Below are 12,738 nucleotides of genomic sequence, written 5' to 3' on the forward strand. Positions count from 1 at the left end.
TTTTTTAACTTGAAATTTTATGACTTTTCCTAGATTAGCCCCAACTGTAGAAACATTGAAACATTTTATTCACATTTCCACGGAAGCTGTACAAAAAATGTACAAAGGTGCTCTTCGGGTCAAAATGACCCATGAGTCAAATAGAGTTGACATCAAGGTCACAATGTTATTTACACACCATAGAATGTTTCAATGTTTTAGTTGTGTCTCAGATAAATTAGTAGAACACGTGAACAAGACAGTAGCAGACATAAATAAGACAAGATAGGGGGCGTTCTCATAGATGGCAGAACTCTTTTTTTGTGGATTTCAAGGGGTTATAAAGGTGCTACAGATGACAGGACTCCGAATTCTCTCTATGCTGATGCCACGAGTGTGCGTTATGACATTGAAGAGGCTCAAGAGCTGATTTTTTTCTGCTGTCCAGCAAGACAACAGATTCAGAAGAGGAAGTAGAGGATGTATCAGAAGAAGATGGGGAGGAATAAAACCCAGAGCATGATGAATCATCTTCAGAACAAGAATAAATCCCTGAAGCTGAAAGAGAGACTTTCCTTTCAAAAAATGGCAAAATAACATGGTGCTCAGCAGCATGAAGACCAGGAAAAAGCAGGAAAAAAAGAAAGAAACTTTAGTCATTGGAATGAATACAAATGCATCCATAACTCATTTTCGCACATTTCTTTTCCTTTTCTTAAGCTATAGAAATACAAGTGAAGAGGGAGAACTATATCTCACATAATGTGGTGAAGGACAAGTTGTTTCTTCAAGCAATATGAAATTTGGTGTTTAAAATTCAATTTAGCTGCTTATTTGTGGGGCTTTAGTGAAGATGGGTCAGTTTGACCCGGAGGACACAGGGTGTGTACAGGAAATGAGGACAACAGGAGGGTTAAAATACAGCTGACTTTGCAGAGGTAATTAGGGCTACATCTTTGTCCATAAAACTGACTAACTAATGACATGATGTAGCAGCCAATAACCAAAGTGCACTGCCAGTGGTTCAAATTAAAGAAGGATAGCTTGGAAAATGTTCACTTTAATCTCTCATTACAAGGTTCCAGGTATGCGGACAGCTATGATCAGACGCCAGTTGCTCACTGTGATGGGCTTAGTCACCACTGCAGCACCGCTAATCCATTGCACCAACCTGCATACGCAGCCATACAGTAACACACACACACGTACGCGCGCATGCACACACGCACACACACATTAACATTGCATCGGCACTTAAGACAGCCATTACAACATTGGCACAGGTACTTTGAGAAGGCTCTATTTTCCAGTTCAGGCAGGAAAAATAAGAATTTGCAGGGCAGAGAAGAAGAGCAAAACTTGAATTCTAACCAACTAAATCTTTATGCGGAAGAGAGGGACTCACTGTCGATATTTGCACGGTGCTATACCACTGGGGGGTGTACTTAAAAGATGCCTGAATGTGATGTGATGCAGCAACAACACCTTGGTGCTCGAACAGTCTACAGTAGCGAAGTAGCTTTAGTGCATACTGACCAGAGGAATTGCATTAATGAGTCTTGAGAGGGTGCACCACTAATGGGTCAAGACTTTGCTGCCACAACTATCTTTCATTGCAATTCCCTGCCTTATAAGTGTCGAACACTAGCTTACTCAACTGCAGAGTGTCGGCACCAATGGTGACCTCTTCGCCAAATCATGATACCGACTACATACACATCAGCCTACAGCGGTCTTCACACCGCTATGTTTTTTTTATTTGTCCTTCCCGTTATACAAAATGAAATGGTCAATAGAGGCAAAAAATACCGATAGAGACACTGTGGTAAGAAACATAAAAGCATCTACAATTGTAGCCAGCAATTTTTTTTTCTGTCAAACCAGCTGCTGATTGTTCACCCTATGACATGAAATTATGTATGATGATGCATGCCACTACGAGCCCAAACTACTAAATGTAGGAAAACACATGGCACATCAGAGAGAAATTATTGTATTTGAGAGAAATTGAGTGGAACGAATGAGTGTTTTAAACACGGTAGTGCTCACTCGCAAGATCAAATACCGAAGCAGCAAAGGAATTACTACAAAGAGGAAGCATATCTGTCACTGATAATAAAAGCCCATTCACAGATTCTAAAATACAACTTTTAGGTTTTGTTTACATGATAAATCTACCCTAATGTTTTGCAGACGGTGATTAACTGGGGACTAGTCCACAGTGTAAACGGCCACTCGAAGGCTACTGGGCTGTGCTCAGCTCACCCACAGCCATTTGGACAAGCGGGATAGGAAACGGATAGATGGATGTTTTGTAGAGTATAATGTCTCAAGTTAAGGCCTCGAATGGCTCCTCTGCAGAGTTCACGTGTCCTCTCTGCTTGCTCCCAGAGTCCAAACACATGACGTCTAAATTTCTCTTACATGGCAATGACCGATGCATCAGCACTGTAATCGACGAGTTATGTGGTCTAATTCCAGAGTTGTTCACCATGACCACTGCCCAGGAAAAACAGATTATTAAATGGATGGATGCTGGATAGTAACACATGGATGTTTGAAGAAATCATTTTTTCATCAGGACCAGAAAGGTGCTGACAATGATTTACCTCAGTGTTGTTTTTAATATTTCAAACTTTTTATGTCTGCATTTCATGAAATACCTGATGACCATGAGTAGAGAAAATCCCATTGGCATCTTCCTCACAAGACAATTGCCATCATGAAAATCAAACTCTTACGTACTGTCTCTTCAACATAACACTGGCGTGCTGAATCTTCAAATAAAATGTGAATAGGGTCTATCTTTAGACCTCTGAATTTATCATGGGTCCAACACGATAAACAATGCAGTAAGGTGAGCAATATAAGGTGGCTTTTGACAGAAAGGCGGAATAGGCACTAATTTAGACAATTTAGCTCAGCGACTACCGTCATTTTTTTTCTCGATAGCCCAAGTCATCTATGAATGCAAAGCTAAAACAGCATGCTCTACTTCTTAGCATCATAAACAACACATGAAAAGATAAGTACATATTAAAGGGTTGACAAGTCTTCTTACTTGAAGGGGTAAAAAACCCACCCTTAGTGCAGGATAAAAGGCTTAAATGACAAGAAGCTGCTTTGCTAGGAATAAAATACACAAGTGAGGGTGCATGTTGTCTGTTAATGTTTGGTTAGAGGTACAAGAAGACTGCTGGCTTGACAAAGTGCGGATAATCCGCTTTAAAACATACAGTATATTTTTGATAGATGGATGAGAGATTGGGAGAGTGTAGGAGAGGCTTATTTAAGAGACTTAAGCGCCATGGTTATGTAACTGATATAGGATCCCCCGAAACAATGCGTGTTGAGTCAAACTTATGCTGCTTTAGGAGCCTCAGCAGATATCTCAGCTGTGATCATGCATACCATTAGAGCGCTGCAGGCTTTCCTTACTTGTGCCTCCCCTTTCCAGACTTACTCATATGCATGTAAACATGACTTGTTCTCACACCATTGTACATGTAAGAGAGATCAAGAGCACAGGTTGATGCAAACCTGGCAGACAGTATTGGGCTTGACATTCTTGTGGAGTCAAACTGCCTTCCTCTTTTTTTTTATCATACCTACTGTAAAAAATGAAAAATGCAAGCATCCCTGGACTTGATGGAGGGTGCAGTCTTGTGTTTGGCCACAACACTCCACCGCATCAGCACCAGGTTGTTTTTTAGACAGCTTGGGACTATGCACATTTACAGGATTGCTGATGAGCTATTTTCAACCGCCACTTACTAGCGAACTCTTAAGGATGACACATTTTAATTTCAACATAAAATCTGAAATTGAACCATATGTAGTAACGCTGTGCTCGCTGCACACACCAATTTTAGCGTAGGTCCCTGCAGTTGGTGAGTGACGGAGCAGTGATTTATTGGTTACGATAAGCTTTGCATTGGAATCCTCAGGCAGAAGACAGAAGCCCGCAGGTATTCCACCACAGTGATAATTCCAAAGCCAAATAAAAAGAAAAAGCTAGGTCACTACATGAATTTCACAGTACCATGGTGAAGTGTGGATAAAAAAGGTGTGAAGAGGGACCGAGACGCATTGCTTCCCTGGCAGACAATTGATTGAGGACACTCAATAAACTGGGCATAAAGCAATAGAAAGGATTAAGAGAGCATGCAGTGTGCTAAAACGTTTCCCGTCTTTGTATGTACGTGACATACATGTGTGCCAGGGAGGATGTGTGTACACACAGTGGAAACACAACATGAAGGGCTTTCCATGTGTGCCCAGGCACCCCAGACTCAGTTAGCATGACACAAAAAAAGGGGGGGGGGGCATCTTAAGCTTTCAAAACCCCCTCCCGCCAGAACCTACCCCACCCCTGACTGACTACGACACCTGTGTATCATCCCAGTACCTTGCGCTTTTTATCCCGTGAGCGGCTCCTCTTCTTGACCTTTTCCTCCTCTTTCTCTTTGCGCTCCTGCTCTGCTTGGGCTTCTAAATCCTTGTTTTTGCGGAGGTGTTTGGCCGCTTGAGCCATGACGCTTCGGAGAGTCTGGGTGCTGTCAGCGTGTCCAGATCTTACGGTGCTGGGACTTTTACCCGGCGCGTGCCAACACTAGTGCTGCTGCCGCTGTGTTCCTCTATGGTTCTGTAGAGTCTGAGCGTGCTCACTCTGCCTCTTACTCTTCCTCCTCCTCCTCTCCTCTTCAGCAGTGCAGTCAGTCTCTCTCACAAACACACACACACACACACACACACACACACAGCGGCAGTCCTCAGCCGTCTGCTGTGGGATGCGATTGCAGCACAGCATTCTCTCGATCGTTAATGCACATTTCCCTCATCAATGTTTTTCTGCAGCCTTTGCCACCGGTGTCCTTAGACGTGAGAAGACAGAGAAGTATTTCTATAAAAGATTAAATTAAGGAGTTGACTTCCCCTTTTCTGGTTCATAGAGTAGCTCTCTGTATGTTACTTATGTGCACTGGATTGGGTTTTCTGTATCCAGCCACCCCATAGACTGATTGAAACACTCAGTTTGGGAAAGGCTTCAGCATCTTTGAGGCAAAAACACTTTTTCCTCCTCACATGACATTGATTTTGGTTCATTTTCCAGTTGCTGTATTTGATTTCTCACTATCTTGTAATCCTGCCATGTGTCCTGCACAGGAAGCTATAGACCCAATCAGGACATCACTAACACAAATTACGATAGCGGAGGAAATAAAAGAAATGTAAAATATGCATGAGGGGAGGGGGGGACAGCTATTGACTGTTAACTCTGCTCTTCTCCGTACTCCCTCTTCCTGCTGTTCTGGTGAAGCACTGCAGCAGATCGTACTGTGCAAGGATGTTGCTGCAGTGTGCTTGTGTATGCAACATCTGGGAGCTATGCGGTGCTCTTTCTTTTACAATCTATTGAAACGTTTGATACATGCAGTCTTTAGTAAGGGAATCCAAGGTGGCATCGTGATCCCCCCCACCCCACCCTTTCTTCTGGCTTCCCATTTTCTGTTTCTCAAATTTCATGAACTGTGCAACACTTCTGCAGGACATTGTTTTTATGCATCTCCTCCTGTCTAGATATATGTGCAGCTAGGATTAAGCAAATGGAAATAAGTTTTGAAGGCATCGACTCCAGCTCTCTTCTCCCTGTTCTCAGTTTTTCCCTCGTCCTCCTGATAACGCTGCTGACGCAGGTAAAAAAAAATAATCCTTTTACATCCTTTTTCATGGCTCACTATACATCACACAAATGTCCATATTAGAATATCTACGCAAAAACACAAACTTCAGGGACACAGAGGAAAAAGAGTTAGCCTATTTTCCTATGATTTAGAAATCCAATGTATCATTTCTTTGGCTGCTTTGGGGAAAAAAAACGTCTTCCTACCAGCAGTCCTTGCTATGTCTGCACTAATTCTCCCCTACAGCCTGCCCTACATCTCCCTCTTAGTTTTTCCTTCTGTTGAGGCGTCCCCAGATCCAAGAGCAGATCCTCATACAGCAGCATACTAATGAACTGACTTGTGATGATTCTGCCCTCAGTCTACAACACTACAACATAAATCACTCATATAAGCTGTTAAACTATGACACAGACAAACACAAATACTGATGGACTGACACCTCTGTGGCAAGACCATTCATCATAATATCGAACTCCTGGGAAATGTTCTCAAATCAATCACCACTGCATCTGGCTGCAATGACAATAAGGAATGTTTTGCTCAGCCAACTAGACTGGTCTCATTCAACAACACTGCTGTTGGAGCGCTAGTTTTACTGATGGTTTGAACACTGCCACTATTCCAACCCATACTCACACACAAAAAGGAGTTTACAAATGATGCTTCACTGGGGCATTCTGGGGTCTTGAGGTGAGAACTGGCTATGTTTTTGTAGCCAGTCCATGCACCACATACACAGGTTTGCAACTGATAAGTGTAAAGTGGTGGCCCATGATGAAGTGCTGCCTCCAATGAGTGAAAAGACAAACTGATGCCATCTTTGTGGAGGCTCATGTGTGCTTCGCTATTGGTATTTGCTTTTTTAAGCCTGATGCTCAAAACTGTACATCACTCCAAGTTGTCTGACAATGGTTTTCTGAAGTGTTTCTGAGCTCAGACTCGTTACCAGACCTCAGACGGAAGGGGGGCAGGGCACATGAAATGCATGGCAGGGTCCAATTGACCTCCCGGGGAAGATGAAAAAGTCAGGTAATGTTTAGCGATATGATGTTTATGAGATTGAACATCATCTGTATTTGTTTTTTGCAGTGTTAATTCAAATCAAATAATGGCGTTTTAGGTTTTTACCACTCTTTGAGTGGCTTTCGACAGCCTCCGAGTTGCGCCCTACTCTGGCTCCGCACTTGAACAAAGAAGTACAGGGTAAAATTGCATGTGAAAGATGAAAGCAAAAAACGTTCAAAGTGCCTGTTAGGATACTATGTTCATTGTGTGTAAATTGATGAAACAGTATGAGAGCTCCCAGTATGAGAGCCGGGGTCACCTACCTAGTCCGTCAAGTTACCCAGCTCACACTGAATAACAATGATCAAGATCAATTTAGAGGGTCTGTAATGATATTCAGATAATATACAGTTTTAAATAACCATAAATATAACTTTGATATCGACTTTTGTGGATGATCTTGCCTCTAGAGCTGGAGTTAATTTGACAACAAAACTAAAAGCTAGTTATCACCATGGCTGTAGCCTAGCCCATCTCTCTACCTTACAGGTCCAGTCTTAATGTTACTTTGGAGCAAATGTTTGAATGCTTGTTTATCTTGGAGACAGTTAGCTGGGAGTGAGGCTGTCCGGAATGTTTAGTCCATTGAAGATAATGCTGCAGCTGTGTTTTTGGCTTTGGGGATGTAAAGAATAGGACTCCACCTAACAAACTCATGGAATAACTAGAGCCCTCTTCCTCAACTGGCGGACCGCGATCCACGACCGGACCGCCGACCTCCTCTGTCCGGACCGCCGACCTCCTCGGTCCGGACCTCCTCTGTCCGGACCCTCGGCAAATTGTATAAAATAATTTATAAATTGATTTTTACGTTATACATTTTATATTTGTGGACTATAATCTGCGCATTACCGCGATCGCTTGTTAAATTTATCCGTTGTATTCTTTGCGTGCACTAACAGATGTAATGCAGGGGACCTCGGCAGCGCGACTTTGTGTGTATAATATTTGACTCACTCGAGACCCTGCCTGAGCAGGGCATGTCGGCGATAACGATGCGCTGATTGGCTCCTCTGAACTTAAGGTGTGTCCATACATAAGCGTAGGGATATACGATGCGCTGATTGGCTCCTCTGAACTTAAGGTGTGTCCATACATAAGCGTCAGCACCCATTCAAAATGGACGATTGTGTCAGGAAACAGACGCATGCGCGACGCCACATTGTGCTCACAGCTTCAGCCCAGGAGACTCCGCACACAGACAATTAGACAAAACGAATCGCGGGAGGTTTCGATTGTGTGCAGTTCTGCTGCCGTCTACTTTGCAGCTGTTTAATAGCAGAACACCGCAACATGGAAAATGAACATCCCAATGGCGTCCTCAAATAATATTTGCATGCCTCAGACATTGCATTCACCTATAGTGGAAGAAAAGCACTGCGCATTCTTGTGCTCTCTTGTGTCAGTATTTAAAATGGTTCTTAACTCCTCTTCTGATATATTTTTTAAGTGGTTTCAGAAGGGATGTGAAAAGGGGAATTGTACAAATGAAAATGATATTTTTGTTTTTATGTTTAGTATCTATTTTGGTAAAATTAGTATTTTGTTTTGTTTTTGTTAATGGGAAAATTACAACTACTGTTTAACAAAGTTAAAATAGAAATAGCCCTTTTAGGGAAATAAGACATTTTTATTATTAAGCAGGCTCAACTTAACAAAATAAAAGAGTTCCTGTGCCTCAACACAATACCCCTCATTATTTGCTGTGTACTGGCAAAGTGAATATTTGTTATTTTCATGCACCCCATTATTGGTTGGTTGTGAGGAGTGTTGATTTGTATAAGCTTAGCTTGACCATACTAAATGGGCATGTTGCCCTGGTCCCCATGACCGTTGTGCATGGGACCGGACCTAGGTCTTTAAAAAAAAAAAAGTGGACCGACAGCATTTCTAGTTGAGGACCACTGAACTAGAGTCTGATTTACATAATACATCGACACATCGCTTCACCATTTTGTTTGTTGGATGGCCACAGGCAGGTTTTAAGGCAGGTTTTCACAATGGACAATGTTTGGTGGACCTTGACCATTTGGGGGGCATGGTTTTGTTAATGGACAATACCCTACAGGCAGTCATACAGTGATTTTGTTGCTCCATACTTTTAGTGCGAGTGTACTCTATTCATGCACAGCTTGAGTGGCACACTTTGCAACAAAACCTTGCCTTGATTTCTTTTCTGGAACGGATTCAAATGGCTCTTCAGTTGTCCTGACTAACTTGCCACACTGCGCAAGGTACATTCTAAAGGTGTAATGTGGAAACATGTTAACGGACTCCGAATGTCCGAACACTGCGCTCAATCGTCACAAACATTTATGTCGAAATCTCTACTCATGCTCATTTCAACCTTTGAAAATAGAGCGACCGTCCCAATATTTCTGATTTTATGCACAAGAGACTTTTGCGTCTCCAGAGGTGCCCACTACAAAAGCTTATGTTGCGTAATGAGGAAAACCTTTCATCCCTAATATCTAGTGTGGGCAAAAGTAGAGATGTCTGCATACATTCTGGCAATGACTGGTTGCATTTATAAGTACATACTGCTTGTCCTCATTCGGATCATTACCGTTGAGCTGGAGTCCATTCCATCAGATTTTGGGCAGTAGGACACACAGCCATTCACAACCCAGCACGCATGTTTTGGAGATTTAGGAGGAAGTGAAAGCACAAAGACAAAACCCATGCACGCATGAAAATGTAAACTCCACACAAAGATGTTCCAATGGAGATTTTAACCCAGATCTCCTGTCTGTGAGTCAGACTTGCTAGCCACCAGTTCAGCATGTTGCTATGTAAAACATCAATACAAGTCTTTTGGGACATCTAAAGATTCGTGAACACATTGTCACATAGAACAGTCACGCATTCACACCTATGGACAATTTAGTCTGCAATCAAGATCACATGCTATACCCAAGGAAAACCCATACGACCTTGGCGAAAAATGCGCATATTCCACAGAGGAAGGCTGCAACAAAGATTTGAACACCGAACAGCAAAACTGTGAAGCAGACATGTGACCACTTTACACTCTGCTACTCTGAACAATAATCTAATCTTATAGATATCTCGGCCTGTCACAGAGGGATCACATGGGGGAAGTGACAGACAAATGCTTTATCTATTCTGTTGTTGCGCATTGGACAACAGCAGCCGCTCAGCCCAATGTTTACTATGCTGCTCATGTGGGATCAGCCTGAACATTTCTGATAGCAAATGTCTCCAGTGTGTTCGCTGGCAGAGGCCCACAACCTACAGTGGCTTACTACAGGTCTGTGTGGGCCCTCACCATTCTCTGCACCATCATGCCGAGTTCTTTTCGCAGCATTGGGACGTGATGTACAAGCGTTGTTTCTGCTTCCACAGTATGGCTGAAGCCTGTGTGTCTTTTTGAAATTTTCAGTGGCTCAAAGGATCATAACGCTGACCTTTTAACCATGGGAAACAGATTATCATTGGGTATTTGCAGGCGATCAATTGGAATGGTGACAAGTAACCAATGTGCATTAAAGGACATCAGGCTCCCTCTGCTGGTGTATAAGGGGTACTACAGAGTGGAACCAGGATTTCTTCCCAAGTACGTACGTAGTAACCCAAGTCAGTGCATGTGTCATTCATTCATTCATTCATCTTCCTAACCGCTTGATCCTCACTAGGGTCGCGGGGGGTGCTGGAGCCTATCCCAGCCGTCTCCGGGCAGTAGGCGGGGGACACCCTGAATCGGTCGCCAGCCAATCGCAGGGCACACAGAGACGAACAACCATTCGCACTCACACTCACACCTAGGGACAATTTAGAGTGTTCAATCAGCCTGCCATGCATATTTTTGGAATGTGGGAGGAAACCGGAGCACCCGGAGAAAACCCACGCAGGCCCGAGGAGAACATGCAAACTCCACACAGGGAGGCCGGAGCTGGAATCGAACCCGGTACCTCTGCACTGTGAAGCCCACGTGCTAACCACTGGACTACCGGGCCGTGATTGATTATTTTTTTTTGTCTCTAGGTTTTGTTTTGCAGTACTGTGTCACAAATGCAGGTGACAACCAAATTCATAACCTATCCAATTATGTTTTACTGTATGTATTGCATTAAGTATGTCAAATCACAGTTTCTTCCGGGCTGTAAATCAGTTAGTTTTGTTGTCCACTTAGAAAATGCAAGCTCAGTAAACTTTGGGCAGTGATCCAGACATGACATCCCGGGCTGTTGAAATCACACACTTTTTGGGGGCTGGGGAAAGTCCTAATCGAAGGTTTAGTTTAACAAGAAAAACTGAACAGATGAACTCATCATTTACTTTCAAGTAAAAATGGGGCAAATAATTGACATTTTGGCGATGAAGGGAGAAGGTGCTCACTGTTTTTGTATCCCTCTCTCCCTCTACGGTGCAATGACAACAGTGAGAGCTCTGATTGGGAAAAGCCATATGGCAGATGACAACCCAACTGCAGGTTCCATGTCCCCACTGTAGGACAGCTCAGGCACGCTGCCACATCACTTGATCTTACTCTGCAAGTCTGCATCCTATGAAAAGACTACATGGTGACAAGGCAATGAAGTGTCTGCAGCTCAGTATTGTGTACAGTAGTGAGTGTAGTGTCGCAACTGCAGCATTAGCAGTCAATATGAGCATAACACTAAGCGGGAATAATTTGACTGCAAATCGCTGCCCTCGAGCCAAAAAGCTCCTATGTCGAACCTTGGAAAATATTATATTTTTTCACAAATCTATAGTTTTGGTGAGTCCACATGCGTGGGTGTTATTTTTGACAAATTACTGACCGAGCTAATGTGTGGAAAATGGCCTGTTCTCTTTCATGATGCAATGTAAATAGTCCAAGAAACATGCCGTTTTTAGGTTCTCCTGAAAACTTGATGAATTTGGAGGTGAAGCAGTGGGGTCAAACATATGGCCACAGGCAAAACCGGCAATTCCATCCAACCAGCAGGATGGAATTTGAAAGTGGGATAATGTTGAAGCAAACTTGCAATAAAATGTTGCATCAAAAGTTTGATAATTAATGACTGGAGGGGCTTAAATAGAATGAGTACTGACTTGAGAAAGTCATCAGGAGACTCACTTGTTAAGGACAAGACAGCTAAATTTGTTGCTACTTTGGTGTGGTTCCGGCAAACTGTTGGCAATAGTCACCCATTCTGTGGGCATTAAAAAATTCTATCCAGACAATTCATTAAAAAAAAATAATAAACGAACACGCACACACACATTGCGGTTATGCCTTGTGTTTTAGCAACTGCTGTGACTAAACGGTGCTCAGTTCATCCCAAAGCGCAAGTTCTGCTTACAGTTCTTTGAAAACCAATCCATGCATGTAATAGTTTTTTTTTATTTTAATGTGCATTCCCACATTGCCAAAATATGCATGGCAGGTTAATACAACATTCTAAATTGTTCCAAGGTGCGATTGTGAGCGGGAATGGTTGTTCGTCTCCATGTGCCCTGCGATTGACTGGCAACCAGTTCAGGGTGTACCCCAGCGACAGCTCCAGTACACCCGCGACTCTCGTGAAGATCAGCGCATTAGAAAATGGATGCATGGATGGATGGATGACTCATCTTATTCTGATCATATGCATAACAGGGTATAGTGAGGCATCAAGGCTACCCGTTTTATAAAAATGTGAAAATTAAAAGAGAGGACATACAGTACCTTTGCTTTATCCGTTCTTTTGGAAAACTATTTGATGATGTCAAGTCCAGCGTATCATGCGAATCACTGCTTTGTTCTTCTTCTACCACACTTAAAAGGTTAGAAAGGTTATGGTAACAGGGCTGAATGCATGTGGTGGCACACACGGTCCATGAATAATAGTTATTTCAAATAGTATGCTTATTAAAACAAATGTTCCCACATTGACATGAAACAGTCATGAAAAAAATAACATTAAAAAAATTACATTTTAATTATTTTATTTTTCGATTTAGTCATGGGTAGGGTGGGACAAGAGACAATTTTGAGAGGGTACCCAGACTTATATAGTAT

General features: G+C 42.7%; 1 protein-coding gene across 8 annotated transcripts in view; it reads right to left on the minus strand.

The window, feature by feature from the left end:
• Positions 1–4,687, minus strand: part of ank1a (ankyrin 1, erythrocytic a) — an 82,736-nt gene extending 78,049 nt beyond the window's left edge. For 6 of the 8 annotated variants that reach the window (XM_052067719.1, XM_052067720.1, XM_052067715.1 and 3 more), the window contains exon 1: positions 4,388–4,686. In XM_052067719.1, the coding sequence (XP_051923679.1) occupies positions 4,388–4,513 (126 nt within the window). In that variant the 5' untranslated portion in view covers positions 4,514–4,686. Of the gene's footprint in view, positions 1–4,387 lie in introns of all 8 variants that reach the window. The other 2 variants (XM_052067717.1, XM_052067723.1) reach the window with 2 other exon arrangements.
• Between the last annotated feature and the right edge of the window lie 8,051 nt (positions 4,688–12,738).

Source organism: Hippocampus zosterae, chromosome 6, assembly GCF_025434085.1.
Source record: "Hippocampus zosterae strain Florida chromosome 6, ASM2543408v3, whole genome shotgun sequence".
NCBI lineage: Eukaryota > Metazoa > Chordata > Actinopteri > Syngnathiformes > Syngnathidae > Hippocampus > Hippocampus zosterae.